The 21,132-nt window shown below is 32.5% G+C and overlaps 1 protein-coding gene across 28 annotated transcripts in view; it reads right to left on the bottom strand.

Annotated features, from left to right (window-relative positions):
* Nucleotides 1-21,132, bottom strand: part of Adgrl3 (adhesion G protein-coupled receptor L3) — a 773,708-nt gene that overhangs the window by 412,957 nt on the left and 339,619 nt on the right. For all 28 annotated transcript variants that reach the window (XM_021730674.3, XM_040292372.2, XM_078021326.1 and 25 more), the window contains one exon: nucleotides 5,904-6,117. In XM_021730674.3, the coding sequence (XP_021586349.1) occupies nucleotides 5,904-6,117 (214 nt within the window). The remainder of the gene's footprint in view (nucleotides 1-5,903; nucleotides 6,118-21,132) is intronic.

Below are 21,132 nucleotides of genomic sequence, written 5' to 3'. Positions count from 1 at the left end.
TATTTCACAGGAGTGAGGGAAGAATAAAACGAGTTGAATTCATACAAACTCAAAATTCTCATTAAATACTGATTACATATAGTTATAGCTGGAAATATTTGGTAATAAAATTAGCTCTGTTCTATCAATGCCTATGTTTCTAAGAAGTATTACATTATACAAAACACTTATTAATTAATTCAAACAAAAATAGTTCTGAGGCCACTTTCAAATTCACAATAATAAAAAATACTTCTATCAAAAAATTCAATAACAAAAATACGTGTATGACGGTATTTAAATATAATAAAATCTGAATACTTATTTGGTTTTTTTAATAAGAGTAAATAAATTTCTTACCATCAAGGTCATAATCAGAAGAAAAGTTTTTTTTTCGGCATTTTAAAACTGTTAGTTTGACATCATTGCCACAATAAGTAAAGACTCAGTCGAAAAATCATAGAATTTGGAGGGAAATGGATGGCATTAGAGCAGATTATGCTAAGTGAAGCTAGCCAATCCTTAAAAAACAAATGCCAAATGACTTCTTTGATATAAGGGGAGTAACTAAGAACAGAGTAGGGATGAAGAGCAGGAGAAGAAGATTAACATTAAATAGGGAAGAGAGGCGGGAGGGAAAGGGAGAGAGAAGGGAAATTGCATGGAAAGGGAAGGTGATACTCAGGGTTATACGAAATTACATACAAGAGGAAGTGAGGAGTAAGGGAAGAATAATACAAGTGGAAGAAATGTTTTACAATAGAGGGGTTGAGAGAGAAGAGGGGAGGGGAGGGGAGGGGGGATAGTAGAGGATAGGATAGAGAGCAGAATTCATCAGACACTAGAATGGCAATATGTAAATCAATGGAAATGTAATTGATGTAACTGATGTGATTCAGCAATCTGTATACGGGGTAAAAATGGGAGTTCATAACCCTTTTGAATCAAACTGTGAAATATGATATATCAAGAAAGATGTAATGTTTTGAATGACCAACAATAAAAAAAAAAGATTCAGTCGAAATAATAATTTCAAGAAAATTTCTTAAACACTATACAACTCCATCTCCTCATCAATGAATTGCATACAATAATATTTGTCTGTGTGGATTAAATAATTTAATATAAACAATAAACATTAGGCCTAAAAAATGAAAAGGAGTCAGAATTCTTTGATATCCAATCCTCCCCATACCCCCAAGCTATCTTTAAAATTATTTTAATTAGAGAGAAACTCAGGCAAAAGGCCAGCTATTTACTTACCAAGTCTGCTAAATCTCACTATAACTTCTTTTTCACCAAAGTCCAATGCTACCCAATTAATAAGTAATGGATTTCATGTTCATAATATGCTTAGATTTGTTTCATTTGGATAAGTTAACTTGTATGTGTCAGTTTTTGTTTTTGTTTTTGTTTTTTTACTACAACAAAATACCTGTAGAAGCCTATTTATTAAAAAAAATAGATTTGTTTATCCAGCAAGGGCCCTTTCAGCTCTATCATCTCTTTGTGGATGGCAAAGGTGGGAACACATGCAGAAATAGATAATCAGATTTCAATTTCAAAAAACACAGGAAGACGGTAAGCTGAAGGATCAAACTTGGGCTTTCTTTTGGTAGAAGTTCACCAGGGTTTGAACTCAGGGGCACTCAACCACAGAGCCACATCCTCCTCAGCTCTATTTTGTATTTTGTTTAGAGACAGGACCTCACCAAATTGCATAGTGCCTCACTTTTTGCCCAGGCTGGCTTTGAACTTGTGATCCTCCTGCCTCAGAGCTGCTGGGATTATGGGCATGCACAAACAGACCAGACTCAAGCTTGGGCTTTTATAACCACCTTTGGAGAGCATCCTTAACCTCTTCAGTGGACAAGGCCTCAAAGACCTGAAGACCTTGCATCTATACTGCCACAGTGGGGACCAAGCTCCCAATTTACAGACCCTTGAGGGATAAACCAAATTAAAATCACATTATATTCTCAAGGAATTAATTTAGTGTTTTCATCTTATATCCTCTAACATTGAGAAACTTCTTTTTCTTTCTAGTTGATTTCTTATAAATATTTTCTGCATCTCAACTTTCTAGATACTGACTGGAGGGTATAAAATTATCTAAAAAGCTGAAGGTAGAAAACAATAGCAGTGAGCATTTACTATAAATGAATAAACTTTAATTTCATGTTTTCAAAATCAAATATGAAATATGACTAACTTCAAGGTGAATCTATCAAAGTAGTTCTTTTTAGTTTTATTTTGTTAAATTTATTTGTTAAATTTATTTTATTTATTCTGAGTCCATATAGCCACTTATTAATGGCTATATGGACTCAGAAGACAAATTATTAACATGAGGATTTTACAATGTGTTATAATCTTTAAGAGAAACACAACACATAATGCAATGGATCTGTCAAAGAGCAAAGGAGAATACTTGAATGGAAAAACTCATGCAGATGTTGCAGAACACTTAGTTCTGCCACAAAACTACTATGGGCACTACTTCTACTATTGTTTGAAGAGTACCTATTTTTATCAGGAATAAATACAATAGAAACCCAAATCTTTTGTAAGCAAGTTGTAAAATCCCCTGCAATGCTACTGATACAAATTGAAATACAACTTTTCAAAAGGGTAAGAAACAAATATCTCTCTTTCATTGCCTATTCCTGATGTGACTACCATATATGAAATATAATATTACTAAAATATTGCTAAAACCAAAAGAAAACTATTAGTTCTAGCATCCACATAGAAAACAATAGAAAATAAATTCTACTTTATAAATTTACATCTCTACTTAAAAATTAAAAATAAAAATAAAGGAAGAATTTTATAAATGTTTAAATTCATGATCTTTGATTCTAAGAGAATTTAAAAGGTAAGGGACATATTTATGTCAATGCCTCATGAATGAATTGAGTGAGAGAAGCCAGACACAAAAACATATGCTATATGAAACCACTCAATTAAAATAAAAATGGGCAGAACTAATTTAGGTTGTACAAAATTAGAACCTGGCAATCTTGGGGTAGGGGTATGACTGATCAAAGCACTTCTGAGAGCCCATTAATGTTCTGTCTTCATCTGGTTGCTAGTTACATGATGAACCTTATTTGTGAAAATTCATTGAGGAGTACACATATGATACCTGATAGTGTTATGTATATATGTCTTAATACAAAATTATATATAGACATAACACACAAGTGTGTGTACAAATGTTTTATCAATTTGAAACATATAATCAATTATATGTAAGTTAAATGGGCCATGTATTTTACATGTGTCATAAAAAATATGAGAAGGTCACCATATAGAATATTCAAATTTCCTATATTTAGACATTACTTAAGTTTAATTTATAATACAGATGCCAATGGAAGATTTTTTTTGTTTGAACAAGGAAATTCATCAAACTAGTGTATCATCCAGCAATACCAAGTTTTCTGACCTAAAGAGAGGGTTTTGGGGGGAAAAGGGTCTTGAGCCCAACCTGTGGCAAATTTGGAAGAGAATTTCGGGAGATTAAGTGGTAGTACATTCACAGAAGACATCAGTGAACCTGTGGAGCTGTGTCAGGAAAACATAGGTCAAAGGATACAGGAAGGAAACTGTTCCCTTGTGTTCCTCATTAGTGTTTCTTAACTTACATATGTAGGATCATTTGTTCTCTTCTTGTTCTACTAATGCTGTGTCCTTCAAGGACCAACTCTAATATTTCCTGTCCAACAAAATATTCCCTAATATAATATTGCTGAAAGAAATTCTTCCTTTGATTGCCTCAATAATATAAATGAGATCAAAATAAATTGTTCTGAAAATGATACAATTGGTTGCTTTTAATCCATCAAAGAGTAGTTGTAGGCAGAAACCATGTGTGTCTTATTTATCTATCAAACCCAAGTAAAGTGTCATAATGAACTGCATGCCGGGCACTTTCTGGTGTCAGCTGAGTTAATAATCGAAATACTTCCATGAATAGGCTGAACATAATATGAAACCTAAGATGAATTCCAAATGTAAAGTTTCTAAAGTTATTGAGTTGCTAAGTCAGTTTCACATTTAGGTTATAAAGCTATATGTAATATTTTTAAAAATTATCTCAGAAATATATTAAAGTAAAACATAAAAAATAAACAGAAACCTTCAGCAGAATCAAGAAAGCTTTTTATAGATATGAAAATGAATAAGAGCATAGTTTTTCATTTATACATTCAAAGATGGTTTTAGGTAACTCTAACAGAAGATCTGTTTTGTAGAAGCCTACAATCTACTTTAAACAAAGGATAACTGGTTGATAATGTAGGTTTCATTATGTTTCAATGTAATAAGGAGAGTGTTTATGCTGAGGATTGAATCCAGGTCCTTGTGCATGCTAAGCACATGCTCTACTACTAAGTTACACTTGAAGCCCCACAATAATGCAATCTTAAATTCAGTGGTGACATGGATCATCTTGAACAGATATCAGATTGGATAGTTCTATTGCAGGCAAGTATTGGCATCCAGTGCTATAACCTATTAATCCCAATTCCAAATTTTTCATTCTTAGTTTACACATTAGTATGCAGTCTAAGTACATTTTCAATGTATATTAAAACATCTGCATTACCTGTCACTATCTAATGTATGAGACTAAAGTTATAAAACATTTTTATCAAGATTATATCAGAGTATATTAATATTAATCACTTTTTGTATTTAGTTATAATCCTTCATGCTTAAATATATGTAGATCCTGATAGTCTCTTTCTAGAATTTTAAATTAAAATAATCACATTAATCAAAAATATTGTTTAGAAAATTTGCTTTCTATGGTTTCAATTTTAAAGCATTAATCTAATTAAACTGTCCAAACTACTATTATTATGGCTTATATGTATCATAGTAATAATTAACATTATCTAACATGCTGTGGTTGACATAAATATTTAAAACTAAGTTCATTATAAAGCAACTTAGGTAACTTTGGCCATTCCACAATGTGGAGCCAATTTCTTTTTCCCGAGAGTCAAAAACACATATTTTAAAAAAGTGAAAATGTAGAACATGAATAGATCAAGAACAAGCAAGGAACTTGCTTTGATGTAGAATTAAATAGTTTTTAAGTTAGCTACTAACTCTAACTTTAAAAACACTGGGAGGGCTTACTCAAGGGATTTACTGAGGGTATTGAAAGTATTTTTACTCTCCAGATTCATCATTTCAGGTATGTATCCTGTACAGTTCAGCAAGTCCAGAGGATCCACCAAAACTGAGTCTGTCTTCTCTCCCCACCCCCCAATAATTACAAGATTAAGATTAAGGACTTATTTTGGATGGCCTTAACAGTATCAGCAAAATAATTAACACAATTTCCGTGAGAATCTTATAGAGATCAAATAGCTAATGAAGTTAAAATTCTGCTACATTTAAATGAAAACCTAATCACAGAAATGTAGAACCTCCTCCTTAAACCCCACCCCAAGGGATTCTACAGATTTCTATATTTGATTATCTGATTGAAACAAATAAAAACAATTTACTTAGGGTGAAAAATCATTCATCAATATTTTTTATATATTCACTAATTACAAAAATGACGTATTAATTTAATTTTTATTCCGCTTTTTTACATGATTAGAAAATAATTATTAACAAAGAATATTTCTGCACTCTTTGGAGAAAACTGTGGTTGAAATTGTAAAAAAAAATCTTTCATCACTGGTATAATAACCAAGTTGTAGAGAACTCTATCAAAATAATATGCAGATTAGAGCAAGAAACGTAATGAACAAGGTAATAAATTTTACTTACATACTGTCTCAGATTATCATGAAACATACAACACTGCTGATGTCTTTACCCAGGTTTCACAGTCACACTGGTGCCCCTTAAAGGTTTATGTTACACGTGCCAAGAACAGAATATTAAAGATACCATACCTTTGAGACATAATCTTATAGGCATCTGGCAGATAACATCGGATATTCTCCATCTGAGCAGGGTCGGAGTCACAGATTTTGTCGTCAGTCCTCCCATAGTTGGCACTTTCGATCATGATGACATCTGTTCCTGGACAGCGGAGCTCGATGGGGTAGCTCTCACAGGAGAGCTCTCTGCGGACCACTGCCATTGGGATTGGGGCTCTGCTGAAAGCTATAGTGGAGGAGGAAGAAAGCACACGGTTAGTAGTGAAGGGCGCCAAGCACCTGCTGCCTTCCCAAGACTTGGGGTCAACTAACACAAGAAACACCACAGAGAGGATTCATAATTTTAGTAAAAATAGAATATTTCCCCTTTCATTAACTGAAAGAAAGATTTTGAAAAATCTTACATTTATTTCTTAAAAGTTTATTGCATTTCTTTTTAATAAGTGAGAAAAAAGTCATTCTGAATTTCCTACTAAAACTTTGCTTGTGTGCGAAGTGGACTATGTAGAAATATTAATACAGTTTGAAGAGTAAGATATTCAGATAAAATTAAGAGGTCTTTATTTTCTTTTTCTCTTTCACTCTTATGGTGTTCCTTTCTTAAAAAAAAAAAAATCAACCCAAAATTGCACTGCTCCTGACTTTAAAAATAGATATTTAAGTACTCTATATATCAATTTTTTAAAGTTCCATTGTTTGAGAATGGGGTTGTGGCTCACGTATTGAACACCTGCCTAGCATGTGTGAGGCACTGGGTTTGATTCTTAGCACCATATATAAAATAAAATAAAGGATCATTTACAATTAAAACATGTTTTTTTAAAAAAATTCCATTGCTTGATAATTCACATAATTGATAAATTTTATGAATTAATTTATAAATAATACATGCTCTTCCATTAAGAAAGTAGAAATTTTTGTTGAGAAAAGTTATGTTTTCCTATATCTCGCTCTCCACACTCTTTCTCCATCTGTCAAGAGGAAATTTGCTGAGGGCCATTACCAAGTAGGAATGATGCATCGAAATTTCCTTGCCAAGCGTACCCCATGCTGCTTAGAGGACATTCGATGGGACATTGCATGCATGCTTTAATAAGGTGACCTTGCTCTAGGACCAAGGCGGATCCGGGTTTAGAGCTGATCAGGTTTGAGGAAGTAACCGGCTCCTTGAGTTTAAGGCGTTGCCAGTTTAAGATAATGGGTTTTAGGGAAGTTGGAAGTTGAAGATTATTGCTGGGATTAGGGTGTTCCTGCTGCTTGTTCCCGTTGAGTTCTCGTGAGATTAAAATGGGATTTGGAGAGAGCCTCGTGGAGTAGGTGAATTGTGCGGGAGACGGCAGAACGTGATTGTCCCTGGACCTGTGTGGAGGCGGTGTGAGAGCTGGAATAAAGAATTGCTGTTTGAACCTACAAAGGTGTGTGATGGCTCGTGATTCTGGTGCCAAGCCGAGACATTGGCCCTTGGCAGAAATTAGTTGTGGTGAAGATAAAATTAATTGTCCAAACAAAAACTGAAATTGTATGTTTCTTCCCACCTCTTTTGATATTGTGTTTTACTCAGGTAAATTTAGACATTATAAACATATTATTTGATTATTATTTGTAATGTATTATTTTATTTGTAAGGCTAATTATATAGGGTGGAATATTTTGACTTCTGGATGTTATTTTCTCCATTTTAATGGTACCTTAGAATATCTACACATTAGCCTATCCTATACTTATCAGCATTTATGAAGAACTCAGTAATTTGTTTTTTAATATTATAAATAAGGATTAATGTATCTTAGCTGAAATATTTTGGAAAAAATATAATGATTTAAGTATTTGTGGCATATTTCTGAAAAAAAATCAATATGTCAGAGTAAAACACATTTCAAATTTGGAAATTATCAACTAATTTGAAAAAATAAAAATAAAAATGTCTACTTTCACCAGTAATAGTTTTCATTTTGTATTAAACATTATCAATGCCTTTGAATTTTGTCTTTTGGATAAAGAACAAAAGTGTAATATCTATTTTAAACTTACAGCTTTATTGTACAACAGAGTATATTTTCATGTTTTTAACCTTTATTTTTCTTTCATCTGAATTGCTGACTTACATTTAAGATTTGCTTTGCAAAACTTCTTTGTATAACAAGGAAGCTAAACATCTGTCCTCTCCATTTGTGGCAACTTCTTCTTTTTTTTTTTTTTTCCTAGCTTGTTGCTTCATTTTAGAATGTTTAATAAACATATATAGCTAATTTTTATAAAGAAAATTCTATCTTTTCATGTCAGTTGAAGACTCCCATTCTAAGACTGAACAATGCCATCACATTAATGGAACAAAACAAAATATTTAAATGTTGTAAAAATTCAAGAAGACTTCTTTCAAAGCATATAACTGAAACTAAGTGAAGAATTTACCAACTGTCAAAAGTTGATCTCCATATAAGAGAATCAATTATGGAGAAACATGTGTGATAGATTAAATTTGCATTGATAGTTGTAAATTAACTCAGTAATGCACACATACATAAAATACGCATTTAAATAAATATATGCAAGTTTTCATGTGTTGTTCTTTTTTGTTTGTTTTGTTTTTTACTAAGTATGAGATGCAAAAGAAGGACAAGAGAGGAAAAAGAAGAGAGGCAAAAAAGGGACGGATGAGAAAGATATTTTATAACTGTAAATGTTTTCATTTGAAACAGAAAATATTGATTTGTTTTGTGATATATATTCAAATCATTCTCAATTTTAAAATAATATTTAGAAAAAACAAATCAATATTTTTTCATTCAAAAATTAGAGATTAAAATCTTTTTTAATACAAAGATTCTATTTTCATGGATGAAGACATTTTCATTTAAAGTTCTTACATAGTGGAATCTTTGAATAATAAAAATATTTCAGTTAAGGAATCCAGTTTCCATGATTTATTTAGTTCAGAGTCATAGAGGTGTTTTTGTTTTCCCCTCAAAGTCCTTAAAATCACAGTTTTCAGATGCTTTATACTGTGTTCTGTACATTTGTTGAAGAAGATTATTTCTTAACTTTGATATGACTATTTAAATAAAATCACTTTGAAATAGCTTCCAAACATTGCATTCATATAGACTTATTATGTTGATTTAACCAGTCCATTAAATTAAAAACACAAGCTAATTGAACAAAGAAACAACATATAAGTAAATCACACTGTCAAAGCATTTGTTTGACTAAGTGGACAATTCAGATGATTAAACTCATCAGTCAATTTTGTCAAAACACTGACATAGCTTTAATCTGGGTCTTCACTGTCAAAAATATCATTTAGAACCAGACACTAGACAGATGCAAAGTCAACTGAAATGTGGAAATCCAAATTTCCCATGTATTTTTTTATGTAAGAGTAATACAAGTGTTATGTATATGGCAATTTTTACAAAGATCAGAGTTAATTTGTCAAAACTTTCTTCCATTTAACATGTAATTGCTTTTGTTTCAGTTAGTGACAAACTGTACTCTGCAGATGATGGATGCTTTGTTTCAAGGAATGTATTACAGGAAACTACTTTCTAACATTATCTAATTAGCTATTTAAATTACCTTTAATTAGTTTGCTGAATATTTTCATCAGCAACCCAAGTCCAAAGGGGGGGGTGGGAAGGTTTAAGTTAAAAATAAGGTTTTCTATCATTCAGTTGTCATGCTACCAACGGAAAGGTTTTGTTTACACAAGAAATGGCCAAGACTGAATATGCCAACAATCCAAATGTGGTGTGGCAAATCAGTCTCTTGTTCTCCATATCATATCCTTTATTGTTTTATTTTCACATAGTCTGTTGCATGTTGTGTCATGGTAGCACTTATTAGGCGAAGTGGATCATGGCAAATTAATTTGGAGCCAAGAAGGAATAAACATAACTTCTTGAGCTCCTTCCTACATTTAGCCATGAGATAAATTGGTTATAACAAGAAACACAATGCCCTCTGTTAGACATGTAATAGATAATTGCTGAATAAGTTGGAAAAGTGTTAGATATGAAATCTGGTAATGATCCTTTAGGGTGTTTTGCATTACACTACTCCCTGACCATGAACCTGATTAGGAGCATGTGAACTAACTAAACATCTCTGCTGAATATGGTCAGAACCTGTGGAAGTCCCCAAACTCCATATCAATCATATTCCTAAAAAATGTGCTTCTGACAAGGGAATAACCATAAGGAAACTAAGTAAAAAGAAATATTAAATAATATGAGAAATAGCTCCCTGCTCTTGCTCACTTCTTTTGTCAGAAATCACTCCCATTATTTTCCCCTTTTTTGAACCTTCAGTCATTCTGTTGTTAAAACCTCTTCTTTTCCTGGATCCCCCTTCTTGGGTTCTCTCTCCTGCTCCATGATGTCTGACTCTATATGCTGTAAATCCTTGAAGGACTTTTGCAGATATGGAATCAGGGAGGTAAAACCTGGTGTCCAAACAAAAGTCAGATGGTTTTTCCTAGACCCCAAAGACAGAGTTCAGAAATTTTCCAAAATAATTCTAGCATACTAGAGAGAGCCTTACAAAGGAGGGATTTCTATATAAAATATAGGATTATAGGAAAGATACTATCAATAAGAATAAGTAAAAGATCAAAGACTAAGGTGCAAAGGGAAAATTAATTGGTTGAAGGCAAAGCACAAGTAATTCAGTTTTATACACATTGAACTTTAGGTGTCAGAATAGTACCTGGATATGTGCAAAAGTCGGCTAGATTCATGAATCTAGAACTCAGCAAGAGTACTCAGGCTAAAGTCATAGGAACATGTAAGTAGTTCAGGTAGTAAACCATAAAGTAACAGAAGAAGAATAAACACAGAAGTGAGAATATCAGTGGTCACTGAAGGCTGGGAGGAACATGCTACATCATCACTAGAGAAATATAACCAAAACAAAGATTTGAGTGTACTATCACCAAGTTAAGGATAAGTAAGTTAGTTATGGGACAGACGAAGGAAACACTTTATTCTCTTAAATATACTCAGTGATTCAGTCAAAAAAAAATAACAGCTGCAGACTAATCTACATATAGCAGAACTAAAATCTGCATCCTGTCCTATTTGTTTGTTGTGCTTATAAAAATATCAACAAAACAGCCTACATTTATATTTATTTTCCAATTCCTGCACTTCACACTTTAGTCCAAATCCTATATATTTGAAAAACAATAATTCTGTTAGAGAATTTAAAAAAGAAAAGAATGGAGATGAAATGCAAATTAGGCTATGTGTAGCAGGAAAGATGAGAGAAGAGTCACTTTACTTGGGTAGTGAGAGAGAACATATTTAATCTATATTTAGGATCAAGAAATTACCTGATTTGATAATTGAATGGGAGGGGCAAAATATCATGTGACAAGGATGGCTACCAGGTTTCTGGCATCAACAAATATTTAGCTTGTACTGCAATAGACAAAAAGTAAAAACAAAAAGAAAAGCAAAACACCTGATAGGAACTTGAAAATACAGGTCTATGACTGTATAAGAGAGATCTATATGAAGTTCAGAGTTCTAGAGTAGCATTTAAAATCTAATAGATCAGGTAACCTAGGAAAGGAATGGGGGTTTTAAAAGAGGAATATGTGACAGTTTTAGTCTACTTATGATTCTTTGACACTTCCATTCTTCTTCCCTCTTCTCTTGACTCTGAATATGAGCTGTACTCAGGGACTCACTTCTGATGGACACAATATGGTAGAAATGACAGTGCAATTTCCCAGGGCAGTTCATTAAAACGACATGGTGTGTTCAGCCTCTCTTTTGGATCACTTAACATTGTGCAAAGCTGGCCATCATATCTTGAGAGCACTCAAGCAGCCCCATGGGGGGGTTAGGGGGCAAGAACCTTAGGTATCCTGCTGACAGGCTGCAGGAACTTGCAGTACAAATGAGGGAGGTATCTTGGAAGCTGCTCCTCAGTCACCAGAAAAGCTGTCTTTGGATAACTGCAAATGCATGAGAGACCTGGAACCATAATGAACTAATTGAACTACCCCTGGATTCCTAAACTACAGAAGTGCATAAGACAATAAATATTTATTGCTTTATTGGGCTATACAGCAAAACCCAGAAACTAACCTGAAGGGATTTAAAAAGTAGATTTGAAACTGTTGAACAGATACTGAAGAATTATTAAATCTGAAAGAAAGATGTCATGAATGACCCATGCTGATAGTACAACATTATCATCCATTTGTTTAAACAACATTTGGAGTACTAGGATAATATATACAGAAGAAGTACTGAATTATGAATAGGTGTGGACAAATGGCCTTTCTTCCCTACATCCCAGGGATTATGAAAAGAAAGAAAAATCTCTTTTGAAAACTAAACAACGACAATGAAATAGACTGGCTTTCCAAAGAAAAAGTTAATTCAACTATTAATAAGTTAAGGGTAATGATTTTAAAGAAGTTTCTTAATTATAGATGGGAGCACTTTTATATCTGAAACTGGACAGGTTTGCACTCTATTGGCAATGACTTTAGGAAAATCTTCATTATTAAATTTCTGCCATAAAGCAAATATTACCAATTCACTTTCAGCAGAGCCTTTGACATAATTTTCTTAAGTATGTGTATTTTCTCTGTGCCATTTTACATGCCAACACATTCATTTCAGTTTTAAAAATGTGCTCTAAAAAATCTATTCCAAATACTTGGCAATGAAAGTAGCATTGAAAACCCAATGAAATATCAACCCATCATCCACTTTCTTAAAAAGTACATCTGCTACCAGTAGGCTTTTAATACACTGAATTCTAACAAGGGTATTTTTTAAAAAAGAAGACATGTAATTTAAATGATATTTCAGTTTGTAGTTAAGTGTAACACAGCAACAATTAAAACTGACAACTTGAAAGAGTAACCAAAGGCAATTATGTGCTAAGGTCAAAAAGCAAAGCATGAAATTTAGGTGGTTTAATATAAAAACATTCTAATGAGTGGAGCATCATAAAATAATTAATGTTCAGCTATTCTTTGACTTATGGAGCACAACATAAGGGTAACATTAATCTCATTTCTTGAGACTACATACACACAAAACTGTGACCTCCCCCAAAGACTGCTAAAAATGTGGCAAATATTTCAATAAATGAATTCATAACTAGTTGCCATAACTTTTCAACATTTAATAAAATTATATTTCACATTGTCATCCAATTATATTCATGAGGAAAAAATTTCAAAACTGTGTCAAATTTCACATATTATAATTTTCCCAGTCTTTTAAATGTCAGAAACTTCAAACTGGCTGTTCAACATGTTCTTAAAAATAAGCATTACAAATTCATAATAAACAAGAATCTAGTAAAAAGCAATTCAAAAGACACTGTTAAAAAGGTGCTGATTTATTTCCTAATACATACTTAGCATCTACAAATGTGGCTGCTGAAAGTTACTAAACATAGTATGTGGGTGTTGTCTAAAGTCCCCCTCAGTGTCAGTTATTATTTCAGGCTTGGGCGGTCCTGTACTGGATGGAGTTCCAAGGGTCTGCCAAAAAAGCTCAGTATCTGTTGAAATCAAGGAAGTGTCAAAAATTCATCTGAGTGTGGTAGAGTCTCAAAAGAGAGGAGATAGTATTCCTGATTATTAAAATCTAAAAGTTATAGGATAACAACAAGACCACATGAGACAAAGTTCAAAACAGAGGTGAGGAGCTGGGCAGATGTCCTGCAAGGAAGGTCCTGAGGCTCTCCCTGGTCCTGTGGGACTCAAGAAGCTTATGGTTGGAAAAAGAATGCACATATGACTATGCAGGATTAAGACATCATAAATCACAATGAATCATGAACAGGATAAAAGTAGCTGAAGAATTTCAAGGAAATGAAATAATCAACATATATTAGGGCTTTGAAATAAGATTTCTTGAATAAAGCTAACTTTCATTGGCCCATAAAGACAAATCAACATGTATGGATATAGGACATGTTCCAACCAGAAGGAGAAAAGACAATAGTCAAATGGAGATACTCTTAAAATCAGATTCAGAATATAGTCCAAATTTTATTTAAGATTTGGTATTTACAACATTATAGTAAGAATGTTAATAATATCAGTCTTAAAATCATTTGCTATTTGATTCTTTAAAAATAATAGAATGAAAAATAAGAGAGTCTGGGAAATGAGGAAGATATTGGAAGAGGTGATGTAAGGTGGGATGACAATGATCATTGCTATTAAGGTTTGGATGTGAGGTATCCACCAAAAGCTCATGTGTGAGACAATGCAAGAAGTTCAGAGGAGAAACAATTGAACTGTGAGAGTCTTAACCCAATCAGTGAATTAATCCCTGATACGATTAACTAAGTGGTAACTGGAGGCAGGCAGGGTGTGACGGGAGAAAGTGGTTAATTAGGGACATGGCTATGAGGTATATATTTTGAATCTGGAGAGTGAAGTCTCTCCTTGTTTCTTGATCACCATGATGTGAACTGCTTCCCTCTGCCACACAGTCCACCATGATATTCAGCCTCATTTCATGCCAGGAGAAATGGAGCCAGCTGTCAATGGACAAAGACCTTGGAAACCATGAGCACTCAGATAAACTTTCCTCCTCTGTAATTATGCTGGTTGGGTCCTTTTGTCACAGTAGCGAACAAAGTTGACTAAAACAATTGCTAACATTTATTAAGTGGTCTTCATGTGCTGGTGATTTAAAAGCAACACTTATTTCAAATACACAACAATGAAAGTTGGATGATATTATCATCTCTGTTTCTCACACTAGGAAATTCTTAGAGGAAGGTGGCTAGGAATGTTAGTGTTATGGTTAAGCATGGAGTAAAGGTGCCATGATGCCCCTCCAGTGCCATGGACAGAAACAGTGGAAGGGAACTTTCATAAAACGCATTAGGCCACACAAAGACATCATGTGAATGATCAGTGCTTTAAACAGGTTATGGACTTTGATTCCTTTAGTAAAGTCAAGTTTAACTGCTGAATATGAAATGCAAATTAACCATTCCATTTACTATGTCTGGCAGGGGCTTCTGAAAACAGAGTACTAATACAACTTTCAGAATTACAATAATTTTTCCTAACACTTTATGTTATACAATTAATTTGAAGCTTTTCTTTGTTTAAAAATGTACAGCAGCAGCTGGATGCAGTGGCTTGGGCTTATCATTGCAGCTATCCTGGAGGCTGAGATAGGGGGATCACAAACTGGCCTCAGAAACTTTTTAACAGCCTCTTTCAAAATACAATGGCTATGGTTGTAGATCAAACACAATAGGCCCCTGGGTTCACTCTCCAATAAAACAGAAAAATAAAGAAAATAAGCAAATGCTTATTTTTTAAAATAAAATAATATCTATTTCAGTAAGATAAAAAGCACTGCATTTAATTTTTAAATGTAACATTTATTCTCAAATGCAGTCATTAAACAACATCTAAATATATAATTATCTTTACAGCAGACCAACGAATTTAGAGTTGATCTTATTCCTATGCTGGAATCAATGAAATCGGTAATCGTGAATATTCAACAAAAAAAAGACATATAGAAAATGTACTGAAGGATAAACATAATTGTAAATAAATAATGGTCACAGATAAAATTAAACAAATTTTTAGTTCTGCAGGAAAGGAATTAAGATAGAAAATGCAGTATTACTGCACTGCACATGCTATTCAGAAAATCACAAGTAGCATCTAGTCACATTCTTCCCCTCCATCCTTTTCTTCTTTTCCCTCCCTCCCTCTTTTTCTTCCTTAACTCGTGTGCACACATGCACATACACGCTATCCATTGGATAAAGAGTTTTCACTGGCTAGTTGTATCCTTCATGAAGGTAATGATAAGGCCTTTCTTTATAGTTCAGCAACACACACATTCAGCAATAGAGGCCTTATCCTAACCTCTTTGGTGATTCTTTCAACATTGAAAAACACATACAATGGGGTTTATAAATCCTTTATCCATAGTTTTACCATGGCTTTATCGTGGAGATCAGGCCTCTTTAATCAGTCAATCAGTGCTGAACTCTTCCTGTCAGTATGACTCACAGTAAGCCCAGCCATAAAGACCCTGACTAAATCTGTATTATATTTTCACACATTGTTTTCTAATTGAAGTTTCCTGTGGCCTGGGAAGACAGGAATGGGAATTACACCATTGACATCCATTCTACTAGAACATATCTGTTAGGAAGAAGATTGTAAATGTACTAAGTTACTTGTGAAATCAAGTGCTTATTCATTATTTTATCCCCAGTGAAACTTAATTGTCAATATTTTCAAATAAATACTATCAAGTAGTTCACCAGGCATTTCATATTTCACACAAAGCCTGGCTTTAAGGACAGTGAATCTCCACTTACTGAAATTGGTAAATGAGTAATATATTAACCAACCAAATCGTTCAAACCATGAAAACCTAAATTATTCCATTTCTAGAAATACGTCCAGATAGCTTTTTGTTAATAGTGATGACAATTCTCTCTAAAGCAGGGAAAGAAAAAAAAAATCAGAATGGGAGAAGAGAAACTCTTTTAAAACTCAACCATCAATTCCAACAAAAATGAAATAATAACTTAAAAGAAACATAAAACAACAAAACCCCACAACACACAGTGGCTGATTCTGGACACTAGTGAAAAGCTTTTCAGTGAAAATAAAATATGATTGGCTATTTCAGAAAGGAACTCTTGTCTTTCCAAAGCTTTGCAGCAAAGCTGTCAGAATGATTCTGAATGAATAGATATTTTTATTCTAACAGCAGTAAAAACAACAAAAATCTTCTGAAAAGCACAGAAACAGCTCTCATTTTCTAAGGTCTTATGAACTGACTATTAAAAACCACATTAAAAATCATAGAAAACAAATGATAAAAGCTATATCAGGGATTATTTGTATATGTGGGATAAAGCTATGAATTGGTACCCAGCATTTGTTCAGCTCAAAAACAAAATATGCCATGGAATAAAAGGCAAATTTGCCATCTATACAAAAAATAGCAAAAACTCTTTACGTAATACATTTTCAGGGCCAAAGAGTAAGTTTTTGTAAAAAATTTAAATAAATTTCCATGGACTAGGCATGTAGTTCAGTACTAAAGCACCGACTTATCCTGCATGAGGTCTGGGGTTCAATCTCCAACACCAAAACAAAAACAAAAACAAAAAAAGTTTCAAATATGTCCTCCAATATTTCCTCAATTCATTAAATAAATAACTGAATATAAAATGAATTATGAAAGAAAGTTTTAAAGCAGTGGCTAAGAAATGCAAATTCAAACATTCCTGAATGATCAATATCAACCCTTCACCTCAGTGATTAATCTATTCAGTGAACAAATAAAAATTGAATACTAGTTAAGTGGCAGACAGGGTTTGAAGTTGTAGGTATTTCATGGGGAATATCAGCACCTTGTGGAATTACAATATGGATGCAACAGAGAATAAAGATTAAAAATACATGAGTATAAAAATCAACTAAAACCTTTTGTGAGAATTATGAAACCTAATCAAAATATGAGACTGTGAGAAAAAATATCACAGTTTCACCAACAGTTAACTTAAACTCCATATCTGCTTCAGTTTTACCCAAGAAAGTAGGAATGTTCAAAATGATTTTAAACAAGATATTTAGACAATTACTAAAAAACAATTTGAAAATTTCATACAGCTTCTTTTCTCTGTTACCCAATATGAAATATCTCTCTAAGCCTTGCTAAAACTTGTGGCATAGGAAGCTGGGAACACATAGTTATAAACCAGGCATTTACCTGAATCAATAAGTTGTTGAAGGGGAGAGCAAAAGGATGATTAAATTTACAATGGCTTTCTGTGATGCATTCCAAAAAAGGACAAAGGAGGGATAAACAGCATTCCTTCTCACACTTCAATCCTAACAGATCATGTTACAAGAATATGCAAACAGATCTGTTAAAAAAAAAATCAACTCACATCTGTAGAGAACAGTGTCAGATCTTTGATTTAAGTGTGGTGCAAAATGTGATAAATATTCCTGAGAAAGCAGCTGTTAAAAGATACCTTGCCTTTTAATAATAATATAATGGAGCTTCTAATAATAACAGTAATATTATAATAAGATACTGAGATATTCTAATACAAATTTTCAGATCTTTACTAGTAAAAGAGTTTATGTGAGCAAAGACATCTTGAATTTTTAATCAAGTCTCCAAATCATAATTTCAGGAGTACAGAGTGAAATGAAAGTTGTTTTAAATGAATGATACATATTAATGTCTAGAAATGAATCCCAAATCTTGGAGATAGATTCATCATTAGAAATTCATTAGTTCAAAATTATTTCCTGTTGATGGATCTTCCTTCCAAACCACATTGAATTCATTAAACTTAACTTTACTTATATCCCTCTGATCATCTATTTCCACATTTACTAACCATATGTATTTCAAGGATCCGCATCTGATGTTGATTATTGTTGATATATTTCCCTATACTTTAAATAGGATTCAGTTCTTATTATTTGAATGGAAATTTTTTTAAAAAAATTACTTGTTCAACGAATTGAAACAATAAGCTCAGAAAGCATTTTGCCAACATTTTATTATTTAAAAATGAATATTTCATTTTAGTTATTGAATTCTGTAGGAACAAACTGACAAGAATTTATGAGTAATGGTTATATGTTACTGTAATAATTCCTTTTACTTATGCTAACTATTAAAACATTTAATGTCAAAAGTCATATATACATACACACATGTACACAGAGATGCACACATGGCAGTTTTATGATAAAATGTCCTTTTATAGTTATTTTGTGATATTGCTGATGGTTTACTTTAGTGGCACCACACTTTATTGATTTGACTTCAAACATACTCAGTGGCTGAGTAGGTATAAATGCGCTGGTAGTAAACAGGATGAGTGACAGAGTCCACTTAGTTTGTTTAAGAAAATATTTTATTTTATTTATTTATCATTATTTTTGTGGGGGGATGCTAAAGATTCCAACTAAGGGTGTCCCACATGCTATGCTGGTGCACTACCATTAAGCTACATCCCAGCCCAAGTATTTCATTTAAACAAATTTTAAAAACAAATATGAATATATTTTTCAATGTTTTTCAATTTTCTTTTTGCACACATTTTTTCAGCCAAATTTTTGCATTGTTTTGAGCTTTTAGGAATGAGAGATATGTGGTTGTTAACAAGTAACATTCTACAACAGAATGGGAATTATATCCAGTATTTCACAGTTAACGTATTTTCTCTGGTTATCTTTTATACCCATTCAAATCTATAGGGCTGTGAATACAACTAGTGGACTTTTTTTTTTTTAAATAGATACTGGTTGAAAAGTAGGACATAAAAGTACTTTTGTTTTACTCCTTAACTACATCAATTTTAATTGAACAGACTACTTGTTAAAAAACTCTCCAAATAGGAGTTTGTAGTTCACAGATAGATTGAAAATACAAATTAATAGATTTCTATTTCACAGAAAATTAAGGTAATGCTACAGGACAATCAAATTTAGAAAGAAACTATTGCATCAAACTATGGAAATCTCCTGAAGGGAAGAATGGAGAAATATGAAGAACTGGAAACCAACTATATGTTCACTCAGTCAGCCACTCATTCTATATACATTGTGTCTTTTCACCACATATAAAATATGTTTCAGCACTTGGAGAATTGGAAATTAAAAAATACTTTTCTCTCCAGGACCTATGGCAAAGACAAAAATCAGCTATGTTAATAAATCTGTGCCTATGATTTCCAATTTGACAACTCCATAGATTTTATTTGAAAAAAAATGTCCTGAGAGAAAATATAAACCTTTCCGGAATATTCCAGATTTCAAATATCAGAGCCAATGCAAGTAATAAATACATCATACATATTTTGTGGGGTTATTCTTTCAAATAGGACAAAAAAGGTTATGTGGTTTCTTAACTCACCCTATGCTTAGCACACTATTTGTGCTGAATTTTGATTGAATAAATGTCTTTGTATCTCTGGGTTTCTGCATAAGTAACTGCTATTTTGATCCTAAGATTTAGCGGATGTGACCCATAAATCCTATTTCAGAAGTGCTCTAAAAATCAGTTATAAAAAATGAGAATTTTTGGCAAAATATCATCATTTACATACAAATCTTTGGGAATTCAAAGTGTGTAGAGCAGTTCTTTATTTGGGTGGTCTCAAAGACGAGGTCATAAGACACAATAAAGCCTTGAAAACACATGGAATTTTTACACTGAAATAATTCTAACTTTCTGCAGATTTTAATTTCACATCACACAAATTAATGCAGCATTATTTTTGAGGCAACCAAATTGCAACATAACTAAGTGAGGCTTATATTAATCATAATTTGCTGGTATATAATTTATAGTATTTTGAGATACTCTATTGCCATACACACCACTAATCACAGAAGACATGGTTTAAATTTATTAAAGCTTGGAAAATGTATTTTTCAATACACACTCAACTACAGTCTCTTAGATAATTCATATGGCCTCATAAATTACTCTTTTAAAATTTATATGCTTATAATATTATGTTTCATTTCTCACACTACAACATCTGGGTACCCTAAGAGTCTTTGATTCTAAGTCTAATAATATACTGTACTATAAAAGTGGTTCACAGAAGAAAACAGAAGACTATGAGAAACTGAGTGAATTGTGGTTTCCCCTAAAGCAGAGAATAGTGTAAGGAAGAATAACTGCACAGCAGAATTTACTGAAAATTAGTTTCTTCGGCACTTAGGATACCCTGATAAGTTTCTGTAAAAGAACTATAAACCTAAGGGAATAATATTTGCAATTTTAAAGAAGTGACAAAATTACATGATTATAGTGTTTGATATGGTTTATAGGCTTGTTTACCACAACACTAAATCTATTAAGACAAGTTTTGCCAAGAAAAAGGATTTGAAAGAAGCCAACAGAATTTTCAAAAACTCTCTAACAAATATTATTAAAAATCTTCATAAACACAAACAGTTCATTTGGGGAAAATTGTCTGATGTGAGCCTCTTATTATTTATAAGTTAATACAATTTATTTATCTATCTAGTCAACCATTCATTCAACAAACAGCTGTTGAGTTTTATTATATGCCAAGAAATGAGCTTTATTTTCCGGGAGATGAATATGAATGTAATGAATATGAATGCTATGGTTCCTGTCCAAAATCTATTAATTCACAAGCAACTTTCTTCACTTATTTCATTTATTTATTTATTTATTTATTTATTTATTTATTTATAATCTAT

This window comes from Ictidomys tridecemlineatus, chromosome 9, assembly GCF_052094955.1.
Source record: "Ictidomys tridecemlineatus isolate mIctTri1 chromosome 9, mIctTri1.hap1, whole genome shotgun sequence".
NCBI classification, from domain to species: Eukaryota; Metazoa; Chordata; class Mammalia; order Rodentia; family Sciuridae; genus Ictidomys; species Ictidomys tridecemlineatus.
Note: the sequence above shows the minus strand (reverse complement) of the source record. Positions and strands in the feature narration are given on the sequence as shown.